The following is a 22,616-nucleotide window of genomic DNA, read 5'->3' on the forward strand; positions in this document are numbered from 1 at the left end:
TGATTTGAGATCTACCATACCATTCTCTCATTAGAAGGGAAAACCTATAATGGCAGCAGGCTGTAAGAGAGACCCAGTTTGGGAATATTTTAATGAGGTTCCTCTACCTGTGAGTAAGGCAGGCACGCGTGCAAAATGCTAACAGTGCAACAAAGAAATGCAACGCCTGACTGTCCGAATGAAACAACATCTTGAGAAGTGTTCCTTCTCAGGAGGAAGCTGCTTTGAAGATGATGAAAGGAACATGTCTGAACATGCAGGATCTTCAAGTTGGTAAACTTTTTTATTTCATACGTCTTTCTTAAGGACTGCCTGTCTTCCTTCTGCACTATTCTTGAATTCTCATGTTTGAGCAAAAAATATAATTGTTACTCTATGGTACTATCATTTTAGATGCAGTTGTGATAAAAAATAAATAGCTGAAATAGGCAGATCTTCCTTTTACAATTTCACCTTTAAAGTAGAACTGAGTCTCAGTGAATGCAATGAGTAATACTAAATGAGCGGTATGGTAATAATAATTAAATAACTGCATTGACTTATTTTGTTTAGGAGAATCCATCCTCAACATACAGGATTCTGAAGACTATCCACCATCAAGACCACAATCATTTTCTATAGTTTCAGAATTATCTGCCAATGATAGCATTTCAGTCACATCATGCATGTCACATAGCCACAGTATATCACCTGTGGCAAAAAGAAAAGAAAAAATCTCCATCATCCAGAAACAACCATAGATAAGTTTGTGATAAGAACCAGCAGATTAAAAAAATTGCCCAGTTCATTTATGCAAAAAACTCTCCTTTCCGTATGATTGAGAACGCACACTTCATTAACATGGTTCAGTAATTAAGACCAGCATACAGTCCACCCAACAGAGCAGTTGTCGCAGGCAAATTGCTGGATAAAGGTGTATGAAAGAGAAATTGTGCAGTGTGCAAAAGGTCTAGAGGGTGAAATTGTTAACCTGAGTCTTGATGGTGGAGCAATGTCCACAATGATCCTGTTGTATGTGCTTGTGTGATAACAGAAGAAGAGAATGTCTTCCTTACAGAAATGATTAACACATCAGGAAATGCCCACACAGCAGAATACTTACAAGAAGTAGCAGTAAAAGCTATAACAAACTGTGAAAAAAAATTCAGATGTCTCATACGCAGCTTGGTCACAGACAATGCTGCAAATATATCCAAGATGAGAAGAAATTATTTAGAAGAGAGTCCTAAGCTAATAACATACAGTTGCAGTGCTCATTTGATGCACCTCCTAGCCAAAGACTTCAGTGTTCCAGAAATAAAGGCTAACGTTGCTGAAATTGCAAAATACTTCCGTAACAACCACTTTGCAGCAGCTGCTCTGAAAACAGTGGGAGGAACCAAGCTAACTCTCCCACAAGACATGTGATGGAACTTAGGTGTGGACCGTTTTGAGCACTATATCAAGAACTGGCCTAATCTGATAACAGTTTGTGAACAAAATCATGAAATATAGATAGGTTTCAGAGTAACAGCCGTGTTAGTCTGTATTCGCAAAAAGAAATGGAGTACTTGTGGCACCTTAGAGACTAACCAATTTATTTGAGCATGAGCTTTCGTGAGCTACAGCTCACTTCATCAGATGCATCTACAGCTCACTTCATCAGATGCATCTGATGAAGTGAGCTGTAGCTCACGAAAGCTCATGCTCAAATAAATTGGTTAGTCTCTAAGGTGCCACAAGTACTCCATTTCTTTTTATGAAATATAGATGGCACTGTCACAGCCAAAGTTCTCAACATTGGGCTTAAGAGAAATGTTGAACACATGACAAGTACCCTGAAGCCTATTTCTGTAGCCTTAAACAAAATGCAGAGAAATAGCTGTTTTATTGCTGACACTGTTTAAATTTGGAAGGAACTGCGTGAGATCTTAAAGAAAGAAATATGCAATGACAGAGTTAAATTATAAGCATTAAAAAAAAACGAATGGGACAAGCACCATCTCCAGCTCATTTTCTTGCAAATATTCTCAATACTCGGTGCCAGCGTCAAACCTTAACTGCTGAAGAAGAGGAGTTCGTTATGACATGGACACAGCAATCATCCCTCCATAATGCCAACTATAATAAACTTCAGAGCTACGGGTCAACCATTCAAGAAATATAGGTTTGCTGATGACATTTTAAAGAAAGTCACACCAGTGAACTGGTGGAAGTCACTTAAGCACTTGGATTCAGAGACTGTTGAAGTGATAATCTCACTTTTAACAGCAGTATCTTCTTCTGACAGCGTAGAAAGAATATTTTCTTACTTTGGACTAATTCATTCCAAATTGAGAAATCATTTGGGACCTGAAAAAGCAGAAAAACTGTTTTTTCTTTTCCAGATGATGAACAAACAGGAAAATGAAGGTGAAGATGACTGAGTTAGCTGCAGAAGCCAATATTTTAAGTTTCTCATGTTGGCCTGGCTGACATAGTCTATTTGATTTTTGTTTTTTTTAATTTCATTTAACTGTTTTAGTTAAAACCAATTTTAACAAACCTGATTTTAAAAAACTTGAATGTTTAACTACATTCAAAAATTCATATGCTTGTTTGCTGTTGAAGAAAAAAATTCAGAATACATAACTTTGTTGTTGTTTTAGTTAAATAAAACAATTTAAATGTCTGTCTGGTGATGTTCTCCTCCTAATACACCATGGCAAGAAAATCCTCCAAATATTAACGATTAACCTGTTGAATTGGAGATATTTATGAAGTCATTGGGAGGTCAACTATCTGCTTCAATTACCTTTGGTAAATGAAATCACCAAACAATCATTCATTTTCTGATATAGCTGTAAAACTAATCTGAAAAGTTTTCAAAATAAATCACTTTAAAAATGTGTACCTTCTAAAAATGAAACCACAACTCAACAGATAGATGTAGAAGAATATGTACTAAGGTTATAACAACCAACAAGAATGCCCATTTATGCAGAAATCCATGATTAAATCAAGTCTTTCAGACTAGTGATTTAAATCAAATCCACCCTGCTTAATATTTTTAATTTAATTTAAATTAGATTAGAGTAAATTTAGGCCTTAACATAGGTGGTCATCATTTCAAACAGGTTTATTTTTTAAAGTAAAACTGTATTTAATTTAAATAAAAAATTAAATCAAAGTACCTGATTTAAATAAAAACTTGTCAAGTTTTTTTGTTTTTTTTTAAATATCAATTTTTATTCACCTTTGCTTGATCTGTTAGGGAATTCAGAACTGCCCACTTTCAGGGAGAAGGATGAAGAATAGTTAAGTAACTTAACAGAAAAATCCGGATAACATGCCTTCAGTAAAGCAGCTCAGCCTCAGCCTAATTATCCTATATTGCTCAAAACAAACCTACTACGAAACTGAAGAAAAAAAACCCAACAATTTGAGAATTTATTCCTCTACTTAAAGCACATCCCAACTATGGTTTTTGCTTCTGCTGGCACTGAAATGAAGTTTGTAAGTGACTGAAATCTATTACTTCCTTCCAACCGAGTGTCTGCCTCCCAGTATTGCTTGTAACTTACTATCATCAGTAGGAAAGCAAATACAGACTGCAATAGTAGCATTTCTGTCTTGTGTAAGGCACCCCTCTAATATTGGTTTGGCTTAACGTCCAGCATTGTAAAGTTTGCTACATCAGAAAAATAAGATTGCATTAGCTATAGTATAAATTCTCTCAGACACAGTGATTTGCCAACTCATCATGGAAACAATACATGAAGGTCATTTTCCCCCTCTCCCAGGGTAATCTCAACCTAGATAAGATAATGATGTTATTCAAGGAGAATTAAAGGTGATCCTTGATACAGAGCAAAAGAAATGCTCATTGCCTAAGGATTCCATCTAGTGGCATTAAAAGAAGTCTGTACTTTTTTATGTATCTAGATTTATCTAGGTCCTTATATCAGTGCTGCTGCCAAAATCTTTTGAGTAGGATTAGTACAATTTTAAATAGGGTGACCAGATGTCCCGATTTTATAGGGACAGTCCAGATTTTTGGGTCTTTTTCTTATATAGGCTCCTATTACCCCTCACCCCCTGTCCTGATTTTTCACACTTGCTGTTTGGTCACTCTAATTTCAAAGCTTTTTTAGAAGTGAAACAGTATTAAAAATGTGTTTCTTCTTAAAGAGACTTGGATTAAAAACAGTTTGAAACCAAATATTCTTACCAGATTACTGAACTACATTGTTAAAAATCTAATTTTGTTCTTTATTGTTTAAAGTCTTTATTTACTTTATGCATTACTCAGATAAACAATGAAAATGATGAGTCATTTTCATGTACTGGTTTTCATGCACTTGGCTGCATTTTTGGGCTGCCAACATTTCACATAACTGATACATTTCAGCTGGTCTAGGGCAGTGGCTCTCAATCGGGGGTCCAAGAGCCTCTGCGGCCACAAGCAGGTTTCAGGGGGTCCACCAAGCAGGGCCAGCATTAGACTTGCTGGGCCCCAGGGCAGAAAGCCAAAGCCCCACCTCATGAGACTGAAGCCCAGGATCCTGAGGCCTGCCACCTGGGGCTGAAACCAAAGCCTGAGCAATTTAGCTTCACGGACCCCCTGAAGAATAATCCTGCTAGCTACCCCCTAATGCCAGCCCTGGCTTTTATAAGCAGAAAAAATAGTTGTGGCACAGTTGGGCCACAGAGTTTTTAATAGCATGTTCAGGGTGGGGCTCAGAAAGAAAAAGGTTGAAAACCCCTGGTCTAGAGTTTTCTCGATATTATAAGAGCAGATCAAATCTAACTCAACAGTGAGTTAGATGTCTGACTCTCTCAAGAGGTTGAACACAAACAATCCTGAGTGTAAACTTCATATAATGCAGTTTTCCCCATATATTTTATTTCTCACTCCCACACATTCAAATATGTAGTCTTTGGAAAGAAAACAGATGGCCATAGTTGTCAACAGACTTTGGATGCATTAAAACTTGCTTTATATTAGGCTGAGCTGGGCAAGGAACTAACTGTCTTAGAGGAAGACATCTTAGAGGTCTGCATGGTGGATTACAATAGAGCAGTGGTTCTCAGATTTTTCTCTCTCTCTCTCTCTTTTTTTTTTTTTTTTTTTTTTTTTACAGTCACAAAGGATTGAGAGATTCAGGTCATGAAAAGATCCGAATGGGAGGCTGTCTGAGTCACCACAGAGTGAGCTAATGAGATGTGGGAGCTGGGCCTTCCGGTGGAAGTACTTCTCCCTCCCATTTTAGGAGCCCAGTGAAGCACTATCTCCCCAACTCTGAAGCTGATCATTGTTTTGACTGGGTCAGGAGCTTTTCTGGCATTGGGTGGGCGGAAGCAGACAAAGCTGGGGTGGAAGAAGCCATGTGATGGGATGAGCCCCTTGCCTAGACTTCTATTCTGCCCTTATGATCCACGGAGTTTGCTTATTGCCAGCTAGAGGCTTGCAACTAACTTGCTTTCACTAGCTGATTAGCACTATAATTGGTAGCTCAAGATTCATATTCTTCTGGACAACTTACAACTCAGTGGCAAACCACAAAGATGTCCCTTTAGCTCAGTGGTTCTCAACCTGCAGCCCAGTCAGGACAGAGCTGCAGCCCATGTGACATCCTCAGGGCCATACAGGTAGTATTGGATGTGGCCCACAACAGTAAATAGGTTGAGCACCACTACTTTAGCTATACAAAGTTGGAAGGCTCTAACAGTAAGCAGCAATTATTGCCTAACGTAACAAATCTTAAAAAAAAAAAAAAAATGCAGATTTCAGACACCTTTAAAAGAAAGCCTTCACTCAGTGATCACAGCATCAACATTCTCAAGACTTCCCGAGTATGGCCTGCAATTGTCTAATTGCACCCCTCCCATCTGTGATAGCTGTCTATTATTTTCCCATTCACAACTGCATAATTTCCCTGAAGCAGTTATAAGAATTTATTACATGGAAAAATATTTTTAGCTACTTCTAATGTGATTTAACAACTTGAAATTAGGAAGACAGCCAGCACTATATGACCACCAAGATGCCCACAGGTCATCAGATGAAAGCCACTGTGGTAGAAAAATTCTTTAACTCAAGACCGACTATGATTAATCTACAAAAAACAATTCTAGAGGTTGAAGAATCACAGCCACTGACATTACTTTATTAATCATCACAGTGAATAAAACTGACAACATTGCCTATCTTTATTGTCTCCATGTGGGGAGACAGAAGAAAAAACAAAACAAACAGATTTAGCAAACTGAAAAAAAGCATTCATTGGATCTCACATCAAGATAGTCTCTGAAGGCAACACCACCAGTTAACACCAGTTAATGTAATTTATTCTCCTTCAGTTTATTTCTCTTCCATACCAAATATTTAATTAAGTGCGCAAAAATGCAGAGGAAACCCAATACAGTAACTCCTCGCTTAACGTTGCAGTTATGTTCCTGAAAAATGCTACTTTAAGCGAAACGATGTGAAGCGAATTCAATTTCCCCATAAGAATGAATGTAAATGGGGGGGGGGGGAACACGACTTTTTTGCCAGACAAAAGACTATATATACACACATACATACACAGTATAAGTTTTAAACAAACAATTTAATACTGTACACAGCAATGATGATTATGAAGCTTGGTTGAGGTGGTGGAGTCAGAGGGTGGGATATTTAGCAGGGAATGCCTTACTGCTAAATGATAACTAGCACTCGGCTGAGCCCTCAAGGGTTAACACATTGTTGTTAACATAGCTTCAACTCTAAGGCAGCACGAATGTAGGGAGGGGAGACAGCATAGCAGAGAGACACAGCCACACACCGTGTGTGTGTGAGAGAGACATGCATTGCCCCTTTAAGTACTCTGACCTCATTCTAAGTACACTGCCTTTTTAAGTAGATCAGCAAGTTGAGACAACAGCTGCTGCCAGCAAGCTCCCTCCTTCCTGGTGTCCCTCTCCTGCTCTGTGGAGATGGAGTAAAGGAGCGGGGGGGGTGGAGGGGGTAGGAGCAGGGCGAGGGGGACACCCTGACATTAGCACCACTCTTCCCTCCACACCCTGCACAGCAAGCAGGAGGCTCTTGCGAGCAGCTCCAAGGCAGAAGGCAGGAGCAGCACATGACAGTGGGGGGAAGGACAGCTAAACTGCCCGGCAATTGATAGCCTGCTGGGTGGCTGCTGAACACAGAACTTAGGGGAGCTCATAGCGGGGCTGCTGGTCCACCCTGGTTCTAAGCCCCCACATGCTAGCTCCAATGGGCTGCTCTTCCTGCAAGAAATGGACAAAGCAGGCGGCTGCCAAACAACATTATAAGGGAGCACTGCACAACTTTAAACAAGCATGTTCTCTAACAGATCAGCAACGAAACGATGTTAAGTGAGGATTTACTGTATATGCTACCGCCTTCAAAAATAAGAGGAGCATAATGACTCCTAGTCATCATTAGGACTCCCAAAAACTAACTTTTTAAAAGAAAAGGAGTACTTGTGGCACCTTAGAGACTAGTCTCCTTTTCTTTTTGCGAATACAGACTAACACAGCTGCTACTCTGAAACTTAACTTTTTAAAGATATGATTAGAAATACAGTCAGTATTTCTCATTTCATAAAATGTAAAAAGATATTTATCTATGGCAGTGCACCCATTTCCACACTAAGCAAGTCAAAGGTAACTATGTGAATATGAAAACTTGTCCACAGTTCACCTTTGCATGATTACCAGTATACAGCCTCATCGTAAAAGGAAAACATGACTGGTCTCACACATTTAATTCTATAAGTGAAAAAGTTAATTTTCAAGTGGATTTATCTTTTTTTGTTGCTTTTACTCACTCCAAATTTAGCACAAACCTAAACAGTGATATCGAAGTCTTAATTTTAGGAGCCTCCAAAGCTTCTAACTCATGCTTCCTTCCACGACATCCCTCCACCAACACCTCTTTTTAAAATACAAATAAACTGGAATAAAGGATGTAAACTATGTGTTGCATTGTGCAATATATATTATATACAAACACACAAATGCAACTCAGTTAGAATTGCAGATGGCTCTGCAGTTCAATATATTAGATTAACGACGCTTATCTAAAGGTCCTTAACTGTACAGAAAAGTCTGGTTATCACATCCACACTTTCAAAAGGTGAGTAAAACTTACAGGCAACTTGAGCTTCAATTGGTTTGAACAACTGCCGAGTATCTCAGCTTTTAAGTGACAAATTTATGCTGTACACTACTGTTAACATTGATCAAAATGTGCATTTTGGGGGGCCAATGTAAATCTTAAAATCACATTATTTGCAGTTTTTGGTAAATGATGTAACCACCAATACCTTTAAGCCAGCTGAATTCCGGCAAAAGGTGACAGAGTACAGTAGATGCTTGTCTGCAGCAACACCTTGTAAGAGCAATCGCCACTTATGAGCAACATTTCCCCTGGGAACATTTTCCCTGCCGAGAATTGTCCACTCAGTAACAACAACATAGCAGCCACATACAACCAACATTTGTGACATCACACCAGGGGCAGAGTTTGGGGGAGCGTGGGGCATATAGGGGCATGGCCTCCCCAAACTGCATCTTCCCACCGCTCTCCCAACCCTGGCCCTGAGTGCAGCTCCAAGGCACACAGCACAGTCCACTTGCCCTGCCTGACTGAGCTTGTGGGGAGAGCATGTGAAGGGGGGAGTTTGGGGAGAGGGTCTAGAAGAGTGATTTTTCGGGGGAGGGGAGAGATGGGGTTGAGGAAGCAGCAGAGGTGCAGCTGGAAGGTTTCTTCCTCCCTTCCTCAGCATCTGGCTTGCAAGTGGTGGGGGGAGACTCTGGGGGAGTTGCTATTTTAGAGTGGGGAGTATCTCGGCTGCTGGCAGCAGGGTGCGGTTGTGCTGTTTTGCAGTAGGAGGTCGGACGACTCCCTTCCCCAGGCCACTGACCTGTCCCCTTCTCCCCTCTGTCTCCGCTGTCCATGCTAGAAGCCATCATGCCCCTCCATTGCAGGCTGTGCACAGTGCCCTCCCCAGCCAGCCAGCCCGCCCTCTCCAGGGTGGAGCATGAAGCTGCCAGTGGGAGCATCCTCACCCTGTACTCTGCAGCCAGGCTCACTCAGTCATTTTGCTGACTGGGGAATCCCCTGACCCATTCACCCCAACTATCCCATCCCTTCCAAAACACCCTTAACACTTCATATACCACAGCCCACCCCATGCCTTCCACCACCTCATGAGCCATCATTAGCAGGAGCCATCTTGGACCAAACTGGTCTCAGTGTCGCCCCACTCACCCCACTGTCCCAGGGGCAGGGCTTGGATTCTCTGGGACTGAACCCCTGCTCTGACTGAGGTAACGGGTTCTGTCTCCTTTCTCTGCCCCCCCAATCTCTCCCCAGCTGGAGGGGGCACTCTCCCACCTGCTGCAGGAGAACCAGGCCCAGCGGGCTGAGCTCGCACTGTGGCAGTCCCAGGGCTGAGTGGAATGTGACATGCCTGCCATCAAGGGATCGCAGCCACATCCCCAACCAGAGCACCTGGGGGGCAGAGGTCAGGGGGACCTTTCTTATGGTGAGGAGGGACTTGAAGCTTTGGCTCGATTTAAGGGGTGCGGTGAAGGCTTTTGCAGCCGGCTCTATAAGGGAAGGGGTGCTGAGCATCAATGGGGTGTGCTGCCTTTGGTGTACTGTACTGTTTTACGTATCAGAAAAAGCAGGCTGGTCAGACAACACTTCCCATAACAGGAACAGCCACTTAGGAGCAACATAGCAAAAGGACTCCGATACGTCAGTACTAATGAGCATCTACTGCAATAAAATCAATTCATACAATATGCGAACATTTATGTGGATTGACTGATCAGCTTTATTTCTTTTTTATCAACAGTATCTAGTAGGAGTACAATGGCTCAGTTTGAAATACTAAGTAACAAGAGTCTCATGGGATTCTAAAAACCTGAGGAAATCGGTTTAATTTAATTTAAATTTAAATGAGATGAAGATAGTAATTATAGTAGAGATGGAAAAAACTGTTTAATCCAACACACTGAAAGGTTAAACATAAAAATAGAGTTTAAGCCACTTTGAAAATATACCTGTCAAGAAAACGTTCAAAGAGCCTCCACTAAGAATGTCATCCAGTCAACATTTATATTTCCAAGGCAGAAATCCCTTTGATTTGTTAGATTTTTTTTTTGTTTATTTAACAAACAGTGAAGCCCTTTAAAGTGAGAAACCAGCAGATTAGTCTAGTACAAGACATACTGCAAGCTCACATTGAGCAAGTTTTCCAGCATAATTTTGCCAAAAGTACCACTTCTGACTGGTAGCATTTTCAGACAGAAGTTGGGCAGAAGTTTTGCAGATTCAGTAAAGCTATGAATGAACACATTTCACGTATGTGCTCACCCAAATTTGGAGCAGAGAACTGGACACTTACTTCCCTTCCAAGGTTTGCTGTCATTTGGAAGGAGATCAGGTATCTACTCTCAATTTTGGAATTAATGACCGCGTGTTTTAAATGCAAAAATAAAAAAAAAAAAAATAAAAAAAAAAAATCACTTCTAGAACTAAATTACATTTTCAAATTTAATTCAGTGCCACAAGTTAATTGCAATTCAGCTGTACTTTATTTCTTGTACTTTCACTATCCTTGCCAAAATAAAAAACAAAAAAAACCACCAAGAAAAACAACCACACTTAAGAAATTACTAGTTATAACCCTCGCATTTCTCTATTAATCTGAAAGTCGAATTTATTTCTCTTCTTACCTCCAGCAGAAAGGATAATTGTGCTTGAAAGTACTGGTGTGAACCAGTCTACCTTGTTCTTTCAGAGCTTTGATGATGTTCTTATCTGCATCCTAAAAAGAAAAAAAAAAAGTTTTCTGAGCAGAACGTTGAAAATTCCCTGTAATAGTTAATTCTTGGTTGGGTCCTCAATTGAAAGAGAGAAAGAAAGAAAAAGAGAAAGAGAAAGAAAGAAAGATCAATATTTACATGCGATGATGTGAAACAACAACAATGTTATGGCTGCAGAATTTGTAAATTCTTAATTATGTGCATCTACTGGGGAGGTACCATAACAACTACTCTAATATTCTTGGAAGAGAACATGCTCCTCAAACTGGGATGCATACCTGCAATTCTAACTTCACCTTATTTTTGTGTGTGTACATTACAACTTTCTTTACAAATCACAAATATTTAAGCATACCCAACACCAGCCAGACGCACAAATTCCGTTATGTTTTCAGCCATGCTGTTTTGATACCATAACATTAAGTCTTTTGGCATGTATCGATGCAATTGCTTCAAACCTGATCTTTGAACCTCTTCACGAAATTTGTACTGCTTTATAGTGTGAAACTGATGTGGAATTATTCTAAATTTAGATGTGAAGGCCTAGAAACCAATAGAAGACATTCTGTCTTTTATAACACCTCACCAACTGAACCTTTATTATTAGATTGAACAGTTGTATTTAATTCAGGCCCAAAATCGGAGCAGCAACTGATATTCAAAGAAAGCCTGCTGGATTAGTTAATTGCTACAAAATACTCCTTTGATTAAAAAAAAAATGTGCTAGGAAGTTTGATATAACAGTGCTCCCTCAGTGAAAAGACAATTCAATATCATGAAAATATTTTTAAAAGCATTGAACTCTGGCTTACAGTACCAGTATCCTAAACATGAGAAGCTCCATATTTCCTATTTATCTTACTGCCTTATACATATTAGATGGCAACTGGAAAATATTTCAATTTGTTTGCATCATCCTGTATGTGCATCACGGGTTTAAGCTTTACAGTTTTCATATCATTTTCTCTTTTTTTTTTTTTTTTTAATGTGTTTAGCTATCGATATTATGAGTGGGAGATCCTTATTTAAAAAACAAAACAAAACCTGATTCTTCCCATGACAGGCATATAGAGCAGGCACCAGAGTACACTCTCCTTTCCTTTTTCTAAGACTTACATCATTGTTAACATATCAAGTTACTTATTTGCCTAACATCATAATGAACATTTTGTGTACTGACAGCACACAAGATATCCATATTTCTCTGTTTCAGAGGAGCAGCTGTGCTAGTCTGTATTCGCAAAAAGAAAAGGAGTACTTGTGGCACCTTAGAGACTAACAAATTTATTTCTCTGTTGTAGTCCCAACTGGAGAAGGATAACCTTTTTTAATACAAGTCTTTGTAATATGGCCGTCAAAAACATACTGAAGACAAAACCACCAGGGAGAGAAAAATGAGTTTCTACCACATGTAAATGCTAGATCAAACTAAAAAAAAAAAAAAAAAAACTTTACTATTCCCCCAAGTCCACCAACCTTCACATATTGTCCAGCAAAATCCATCACTTCTGCTGTGAAGCAGCCTGAAGCATCAACAGGACAAACTGGAACAGAATCTTTCTGAATAATATTAAAATCCATGCAGACTCTGTAGTCATCCTAAAAGAGAAGTACAAAATACGTTATTCCTAAATGTAGCTTTCAAAAGTCAAGACCTAGGAAAAGGGATTAAAAATTGAATATAAAGCTACTTCATAATTAGACGAAAAACAAACTAACAGTCAAATAATCCCAAAAAACACTTCTGAAAGCATTTTTAAGCAATATACTTCATCCATCAAGATGAAAAGAATGATGTAGGGCTCACTTGTTCCCTACCACTTAGGGTTGTGCCAGTTTCCTAGTGAAGGGAACAAGTTTGTTCTATTTTACAGCCTCTGCCCATCATTTGAAAGTAAAGGGCTGGGGGAATACATTTCATGCTATTGTATGAATTAAGAGGGTACACTGAAGTTGTGGTATCTCCTTAAAGCACATGCCTGTAATTCTGTTTCTCAGAAGGCACGTAGTTTTAAGAGATGTCCACTCCTAGGTCCATGCTCTCCACATTTAACTGATATGATTTCCCCCAAGGCTTCAGTTCTCAAGCCTTTTAATAAATAAAACTAAGCACCAAACACATCAGATACTCTCATGCTTTAAGTGGGGGCGGGAGGGGAGGTGGACAGGACAGTTAGAGTACTCATCCCAAACAGCAGCCAAACCTGAAACTGTAACCAAATTAAAACATAAGTGTTGCCTTCCTAATGGAGTTGGAAAGTACATTTTTGACACAAAAGGCACAGCAGCACAGAAAAAAAAGTTAGCAATTAAAACTCTGACATCACCTTCAGGAGGAAACAGGAAGAAACCATAGCATCGTTTTATTTTCTTGAAAAGCAAGGCTTTGTACATGCAAAGTTCAGAACCGTGCTATATGTGAGGTCCCCTTTTGACAGTTGAAGGTTATTGCATTTTCTCTGACCGAAGTAGGCATGGACTTTGGGTTTGAGAAACCACTATTGACAAAGTTCATTAGATATGGTTGCAGCTGAACTGGTGCTGAACATGGTCAGCCCTTCTTTACACTTGCTGCTAAGACCTTCCTTAGATGCAATCTTTGTCAGCAGCAATTCTGTTTTGTAGCACAGACAAAGCCCTTATTATCAAATCATGGTACAGAACAGCTTCTATTTGTTTGGCTAGCACAGCTATTATATCCTTGACCATATTGGTCAGGGAAGTCATGCTACAATCAAATGTTATGGTACAGGATGAAATGGTGAAGCTCACTCACAATGAGCACGAAATCAACTGTTACAAGGACTAAAGCTTTACATGTAAAAAAACACCCTCAGGTTGCAGCAATCAATTGGCTCTGAAGACACAACTGACTTTCTCCTCCACAGCCTACTACGTGTACAGTATCTATCTGGCCTCATCTGTGTCATTTAGCTCATTTGGTTATTTGACCAATTCCTTGGTTAGTCTTCCATTATCATTACATGTAGCAGGCAGATTGTGGTGTTAGTGTAACCCAGATGAAAAAACAAAGCAAGAACTGGAGTTACCACAATAGGGCTAATATCATGAGCTGTAAAAGGCTTTGGAGAAAGAGCCAGTGCAGAGCACATCAAAGCCTAGCATACTGACATCTGTCCTATATATGACTATGACCCCTCAGCATTATAGGATCTGGGCCAAGAGGTGACACTGTGGTATTTGCATCATCAGTGCAGCCCACAAATTATATAACAACCTAATTACTCCAGTTTTCAACTGCTGGGTGCCTTGACTCTGAACAACTCAGACTGGAAGCTTTCCAGACTGAAAACTTACTTGGGTGAGTGTGCCTGAATTCAGGCACAGATATCAGAGTTGCAATGACAGCAAGCTCCATAAGAAAACAAGTAAGGCAGTGACCATGTATGTCCATGACGGATATCTTTATGTCCACACTGGGGACACAGACATACAGAAAGATTAAAAAAGCAAAATGAAACAGAAGAAGTTAGAAAAGAAATCTATATTGAAAAAGTTTAGTTTCCTTCTTTGAAAAAAATTACAAAGAAAATTACTGAAAAATGTTATGGAAAACTTAGGACTAAAAGCTAAAATTCAACTAAAATAAAGGTTGTGATGCAACAACCATGATTCTATATCATCTCAATAACAAGCCCATATCATTCAGTGGCAAGGCAGTTAGCAGCATTGTAGCATCTGCCATTCAAAGCATGGAACCAGGTATGGGGCCGGTACTAACACCTACGTAATAAACAGCTGGATGGGAGCAAACCCTGGTTATACAATGCAGAAGGTCTGCTATATAGCTAGCAGAAAAATAAAAACTCAAAAACATGTATGTGACTGTAGACGAAGAACTGTCTACGCTGCTAAATTTTAGTAGCATGTACTTTCAGATAAACAAATATCAGAAACTTAATGCAAGATTTATGCAGGCTGGTCTTGTTTTCTGATCTATGTTCTTTTTGAATTGTGTGATATTTAATTTCATGAGCTGGATAATTGTGAGCTAGTTGGTGACATATTAACTCAAGTTGGGGGGAAAACAGTTTGCAAACTGGTCTTAGACTAAGAAGTACTCTAGAACTAACTGCATCTTTTTTTACCCTTTAAATTTTGGTTAAGAATCCTGTGATGTTATTGACATGAACTGTGACTGTATAGATCATTGTTGCAACCAAGGTCCTACAGTTGCACCTAATCTTGTACAAAGGAGGTCAAATAAGGTGTCTATGGAAAGGTTTTAATTTGCTAATTATGATTATGCTGTCTATATGTAAAAAGAAAAGGAGTACTTGTGGCACCTTAGAGACTAACCAATTTATTTGAGCATAAGCTTTCGTGAGCTACAGCTCACTTCATCGGATGCTGGCATCCGATGAAGTGAGCTGTAGCTCACGAAAGCTTATGCTCAAATAAATTGGTTAGTCTCTAAGGTGCCATAAGTACTCCTTTTCTTTTTGTGAATACAGACTAACACGGCTGTTACTCTGAAACCTGTCTATATGTGTGTACCATTTTTGTATTTGAAGTTATGAATATTGGCTATGTACTTGTATCTCAATGTGTTTAATTATATCTAAGTAGCATCAGTGAAGCATTTGGTCGGCTTCTTGAGAAAGGACTATTCTGAGTAAGTTCCCAATCAAGAAACACTTAACTGACAATGGATTTTGGTAGATGCCAATCCACATTTGAGCTTTCCTGGGAACGTTCAAACTAACATGTAAACAATAGTGGCGGCCTGCAAAAAGCTGAATCATTCATGGACATGTGACTTGCCCAGGTGGTTACAATCTCCATCTTGTTGCTGTGATTTTGCACAGGAGAACAAAGGGATTTCCGGACACAAGAAAGAGAATATAAAAGGCCCAGGAAGCCTCTCCATTTTGCCTTCAGCTGGCTCAAGAGATGGCCTCTCCACCCCCAAGAGATGTCTGGAAGAATCTGGAACAAAAGACATTAACTACTGAGGTGTGAGTGATTGCTGGACCCAGACTAGGAAGGAGTCCAGCCTGTGAAAGAAGCTTATTGGAACATCTGTGAGGGTGAGATTTCATCTGTAATCAGTTCTTAATGTATTAGGCTTAGACTTGCGTGTCTTGTTTTATTTTGCTTGGTAACTTACTTTGTTCTGTCTATTACTTGGAACCACTTAAATCCTACTTTTTATATCTAATAAATTCACTTTTGCTTATTAATTAACCCAGAGTAAGTAAGTAATACCTGGGGGAGCAAACAGCTGTCCATATCTCTCTATCAGTGTTATAGAGGGTGGACAATTTATCAGTTTACCCCGTATAAGCTTTATACAGAGTAAAATGGAGTCTTTTGGGGTTTGGATCCCATTGGGAGCTGGGTGTCTGGGTGCTAGAGACATGAGCACTTGTTAAGCCATTTTCAGTTAAGTCTGCAGCTTTGGGGGCGTGGGTCAGACCCTAGGACTGTGTTGCAGCAGATTAGCGTATCTGGCTCAACAAGACAGGGTTCTGGAGGCCCAAACGGTCAGAGAAAACAGGCTCAGAGGTAGTCTCGGCACATCAGGTGACAGTCCCAAGGGGGTTTCTGTGACCGAACCCATTACAGTGGCATAGTCGGCAGGATCCGAACCTGTGCGGGGAACCCCAATGGATTACTGTGACCACTATAATCATACTGAAGCCACATTTTACTTCATTACGCATCCTTGCCTCAAGAGACTTCTCTTTATTCAGAGACAGTACACTAGGTAACAGAACAAGCAGTGAGTGGTTAAGATGTTTAAATATTTCATGGAAGGTGGGATTCTCCTCTTTTCCCCCCACGCTCCCACTTTCCTCTCTTCCCCCTCCCTTGTTGCTACTAATATACCCCTTCTTCCCGCCCCGACGCCAGTGTCATTCACTTCAGTTCCTAATACAAAAAAAGTAAATGAAGTGATAGAGAGGAAACTGAACTACAAAACATGCTCATCAGAACCAAGGTCACATGGCTTTTTAGGCGGTCTCTCTCCTCTACCTGTTTTTCTCTTTAATTAAACTGAAAGCTTTTTCAGGAGAAGGATCGTATTTCTCCTATGTGTTTGAACAGCACTTAGTTTATTGGAGCCCTGATCCTAACAGCCTCCTTTAGGAGCTAGTGCTTTTTTGAACTAATTGGAGGGGATGAGGTGAAATGCAGAGATGTCCAAGAAGAAAAGGTTTCAACATTCAAATCAAATGTGTTATTTAACAATGTGCTACATAAATTCCTTCTGAAGACAAAATATCCACGTATTCAGAAATCAATTTGCTATATCATGAAGTTGTCTACTCTACAGGCAAGTAACAGAAAATTTGGCCTGTGGAGTTAGAGCCATATCACAACATATGCACTATTTGCTATGCATTAAACTGATAGTATCTCTTAAAAACTTTGCTAATTATTTCATAGCAGACAGCTTTTTCTCTAAGTTAATTTACATTTTACTGCTTAGTCCTTGTGTACTAACTGTATCAAGTTCTGTGAAATTTTCAAACTTCTTTTTTTACACTAACACTCCCTGTGTGGGTTCATCACTTTTCAGTTAACACTTGATCCTGAGTCTGCTTTTATTTGTAGATATGGTGAGGCAATTGTCAAATTAAGGAAATTGTGAACCTTCTGTGCCTCTCTAACCAGTTTATTCTACTCATGTAATTAAAAGTAAAAAGTAGGAGGTTTTCCTGAGTAATATTTGGACAAGAATTTTCATCTTGACAACATGAAATAAAGCATAGGAATATACACATTCTTCAAAAGGAGACAACTAAATAGGCTGTCACTGAGGCCAAAAAAAAACAAGATTCAAAAAAGGATTGGACATTTAGATGGATAACAAGAACATCCTGAGTGGCAGTATACCAACATACAATTTGCAAGAGAGCATATATTTAATGCTTCAGGAATTAAACCAATTTCTAACTACCAGAGGTTAGGAAATATCTCACATCTTCCTTGGAGGCATCTGTTGCTTGCCACTGAGACAGGATAGTGGATTAAGCGGACCACAGGTCTGATCTAGTATGGTAATTCCTGGGTTTACAAAGGCCAACTGATTAACTCTTAAGAGAATCTGTCCGACTTTTCTAGACTTCAATATCTCAAGCAAATTGGGGAAAGGAAAAAGGAAATAAAACATCCTTAAAAAAAATTAGAAAAAAAAAAAAAGGCCATTGTGCAAAAAATCCTTTTAGCCCAAAGGGACAGAGAAGACACAGAAGCAGGTTAAGTACTTTTTTGTGCTCAACGCAGATAAATTAACAAATGATCATGTTGAAAGGCATACTGTGCTGAACAACAGTCCTAATATTTGTCCAATTTATGAATTAGAACAGCTGGTCCCTACTTAGCAGTAGAATACTCAATTCTTTTTTGTCATGAAGCTGGCGTTTCTCGATCTTCAGGGAAGAGAAGGAGCTAGAGCACTCAGATGCTACAGGCATGGACGTTTTATGAATAGTAAAGATAACAGGAATGGACATCTAAACTATCTCCCCAATGGTGTGCAAGTAAAGGGCAATTGCATCTACAAAGAGAAGTTTGAGCGTTCACCAGAACGCATGCAATGCTTTAAAAGCAACTGATTACCCTTATTGGCCTGCAGAGAGTCAGTATTGTGTATCTGTAAGGGCCCTTGGAGGCCATGGGAACGTGCTCCAAGTCAAACATATAATAAAAGTTAGTTTTTACTTACAGCACCGAAGTAAGGAGCCTGATGTACAACTCCTGTACCTTCTTCCTCCTTCACATAGTTGTCTGTGACCACAGTAAAAGCACCATTGTTTTTACACTGCAACATACAAAATATTGAAGTATTATATTCTTTTTCAGACATACAGGAAAGTAGCATTTTTCAAAAGGATTGGAAAATGTACATTTAACAGGTCAACCTTTAAGTCAAAAAGCTACAATAACTAGAACTATATTTTAGTTTGCTTTATGCATAGGTATAATTAATTATCTGACATTTCTAATCACTTATCTCAGCTAAAATGCAAAGCCAATCCATTCTTTTTACACAGCACGAAGAGCGTAAGACTAAATCTAAGACTTCTGTTGACAACATCATAAAGTTGACTAATCCATATGCTTGCACTGATCCAATCTCATGCTTAAGAGACTACAAATTAATAGGATCCTATAAACAAGATACATAATAAAAAAAGTCTCCAGCCATTTATAGACCTATATATACACACATACATATAATTATTTATAAACAAAGAAGCTTCTGCATCTCCATTGTTTCTTATTACCATAAAAATAGGGGGGGTTGCCACTAAATATTTTAAGTCAGCTGACAGGTTGATAAGCACTAAGGAAAGCATGAAGGTAAAAGTTTGGGATGACATTTAACATTAAGTTTTAACTTTAATGGTGGAAGAAAATCGTGAAGGATAATGGAACCAATTATCTGCTATCTGTTCAGCATTCTGATAATTAAGAGTAATGAGCTATTTTCATATCCCTCACATAATTTAAAAGTAACTTAAAATGAACTATCCTCGTGATCACAATTGAAGCAATGATTTGTCACAATATTAAGTTTTATCTTGATCTGAAGAGAGATTTTTGAGAGTAAGGAAGCAATTCTGAAAAAAGCTGGAGTACACATATCAACTAATAAGGAATACAGTAAAAGCTTTTTTATCTGGCATGTTGGGGAAATGGGGGGTGCCAGTAACTGAAAAATTCCAGTTAACTAAGAGGGAAGGAGTTTGGGTGCAGGGCTGGGTGTTGGGGCATGGGAGGGAGTGCAGGGTGTGGGAGGGGGTTTGGCGCAGGGGTGCCAGATCCAGGGGGTGCTCATCTCGGGCAGCTCCCCGCAAGCAGTGACCTGTCCCTGCTGCTACTAGGTGGAGAAGCAACTAGGCAGCTCTGCACGCTACTCCTGCCCCATGCGCTGGCTCCGCAGCTCCCTTTGGCCAGGAACTGCAGCTAATGGGAGATGCGGGGTGGTGCCTGTGGGCAGAGGCAGCGCGCAGACCCACCTAGCCATGCCTCCGGCTAGGAACAGCAGGGACAGGTCACTGCTTGCAGGGAGCCACCCAAGGTGTGCGCCCCCAGGATGCGGCAGCCTGAAACCCCTCCCATGCCATAACCCGATCCCCCCTCCCACACTCTGAACCCCTCATGGCCATTCCTCTGACTAGGAGCAGCAGGGACATGTTGCTGCTTCCAGGGAGCCACGTGGAGCCAGGTAGGGAGTCTGCTGGCCCTGCACCAACCGGATTTTCTATGAAGATTAGAAATGCCGGTTTATAGAGCTTTCCAATTAATACAGGGCCAGATAATACAGCTTTTACTGTATTGAGATGCAGAGAGGCTACCATACAACCTTCCAACAAGTTAGTATAGAGCCTATCTTTACACCCTGCAGTCCAGTTAATAGCTACAACTGTGATTCCCACCTTCTTCCAAAAATAGGTCTGCTCTCTATTGAGTTGATGAACTCCTTTTACCTCTGCTGACTTCAGGAATTGACTGCATACACCAACTATTCTTTTATGTAAAGTAATTATGTATCAGCAGTTCAGTACTTTGACTATTTGCATCATTCAGTCAAGTTCTATCAAAATGCTTATATACCGATTCTATTTTCCATAACTCATTTCTATAGGCCCATGATGTGTATTAAGCTATGTTCTTAGTACAGTAAAATATGTACTCCTGCTTTAAGTGCAGCATAACAAGACATCCATAAAGACTGGAAAGGCAAAAATGCAAACAGTTACAGCAATATGGGGTCTTAATACTCCACATGAAAAAGCACAAAGAACCTCCAAGTTCAATGTCATCATAATTCCACTTCTGAATACTGAAGTTATGGTTTTAGAAGGCAGAGAATGAGGATGCTGACTGCAACTGAGCAGAGCTAGGTCATAGACACTGGGGAATACTGACTGTTCAATAAAGAGTCCTCTGAAAACCTAAGTCATCCCTGCTCTCAACCTTCATCACCTCCAGGGTGTGTACTTATATGAAGTATAAGCATAAAGGACATAAGAAAGGAAGGCAAAAACAGAAGCAACCAACTTTCTGGCAAAGTGACAGTGCTCTCTGTTGCAAAGCATGAGATGAGAGTATAGCCATGTTAATGTAATAAGGGCCAATGAGTTTGTTTGTGGAAATACAGGCCTGAGATTTAACTTGTTTGGTATTTTACCTATTTTCCCCACAAAAATCCCTTGACAGTTGGGATTTTATTTTAACATATAGCCAGTATTATCACTAAATCCAGCCAAATTATGGGTCTTAAAATAAATGAAAGCAAATTCTTAAAGCACAATATTCATTTTGCCATCATATCAGTGGGAAATATTGATCAAAATGTACAACTATTTAAAATTGCAGTCTCTTGGTTTTAACATTGTCATTTGGTTCTGTGGCTAAACACAAGACTGATTTATCTTACCTTAATAAAATATTCAAATAGTGGTTTATATTTCTTGCCTTTAAGATTAATGCCAGGAAACCTATGTAGAAAAAGATTTATATGTACACACATTAATACACTGTAAATTGCACTAGTTACCTTATAAAGACTAAATCTAGAAGTACTATTTTTCTCTCTTTTTAAATATTTTTCATACTGAAATCTGATATGAGGAAAAGCACTTGATTTCCAAATAGTTTGCTTCCTACTTCTACCTTTATTTGTCAACTTTAATACTGAATGAAAGCGGAGATATTTGTTAATGATTTGCCACTAGTATAAATTCATTATCCCCACAATAAAGTACACATTTATCAATTAATGCAGGAGCAAAGCATAAATCAGTAACCCACTTCATAAGAAGTTATGATAGGACCATCAGGAAATAAAAAAATAAACTGGTTATAGTGGAGCTCTGTAGTATAAGCAGAATGTCTACTGGTATTTACAATAATGAATAAAACTAAGTAAACATTGGCCCCAAATTACTAAGTCTAGAACTCCAAGCTCAGACATGTAGTCTCCTGAAAACACCAGAAGGGGATGAGAACTTAGAGCTCTAAAAAAGGACTGAAACAATTCATGTCCCAAGCTTCAAAGAGATGATTAGTTCTGAGACAAAAAAAACAATTTTAACATGCTGGAACATGGAACAGAAAACATGAAGGTGTGAACTATACAGGTGAAGAGCAGTGTAACACACAGGGAGGAAAATCTGGGAAACTAATAAATCTTCCATGATTAAAAAATATCTATAAATACTAAAGAGCCAATATATAAGAGGCAGATGCATAACTTGCTTGAGCTTTTTCTAGGGAACTGCAGGAAAACAAATTATGTATGCTCCACTTCGGTTTTAAATGTATTTTCATTCTCAAAAAGATGTTAATGTTATAAAAAATGTAATTGTTTTGTAAAAAGGGATAAAATAACTGGCTTTATCTAGGTGCAGGAAGTTTCCAGTTCTTGGAAGATACCCAAGAGTGGATAGGATATCACTGCAAAAGGAAATGTAAGGATGGGCGGGAAGAGAGGGAGCATAAATGTTTTTGTCATACTGTATGCCTTTTATAAAAATTATGTTTTCTGCTGAAGAGTGCTAAAAAGGTAAATCTGTTTACAGCAGCTTTTTGAATTATGAAGTTTTATTTTCTATTCTAAACTGTATTGGGATGAATAAAACAAATAAGTCCTTAGAAATGCATGCTGACACTAGCTTTACAAGCGGAAGAGGTAGACTACCATATGGGAAGGATACTGGGTTGCTGAAGACAATTTTTTTCCTACTCTGGCTTCCAAATATATTGTGTTTATAACCTTTTCCTTAGCTACAGTAAACCCAGATGCAGTTGCTACTCTGACAAAAACT

The 22,616-nt window shown here is 39.3% G+C and overlaps 1 protein-coding gene across 3 annotated transcripts in view; it reads right to left on the reverse strand.

Annotated features, from left to right (window-relative positions):
* The window catches only part of IARS1 (isoleucyl-tRNA synthetase 1), a 212,228-nt gene that overhangs the window by 136,449 nt on the left and 53,163 nt on the right, over positions 1 to 22,616 (reverse strand). For all 3 annotated transcript variants that reach the window (XM_077820953.1, XM_077820952.1, XM_077820954.1), the window contains 4 exons: positions 21,227 to 21,287; positions 18,506 to 18,601; positions 12,286 to 12,408; positions 10,720 to 10,811 (listed from right to left, as the gene is read on the reverse strand). In XM_077820953.1, coding sequence (XP_077677079.1) covers positions 10,720 to 10,811; positions 12,286 to 12,408; positions 18,506 to 18,601; positions 21,227 to 21,287 — 372 coding nt within the window. The remainder of the gene's footprint in view (positions 1 to 10,719; positions 10,812 to 12,285; positions 12,409 to 18,505; positions 18,602 to 21,226; positions 21,288 to 22,616) is intronic.

Source organism: Eretmochelys imbricata, chromosome 7 (genome assembly GCF_965152235.1).
Source record: "Eretmochelys imbricata isolate rEreImb1 chromosome 7, rEreImb1.hap1, whole genome shotgun sequence".
Lineage (NCBI taxonomy): Eukaryota > Metazoa > Chordata > Testudines > Cheloniidae > Eretmochelys > Eretmochelys imbricata.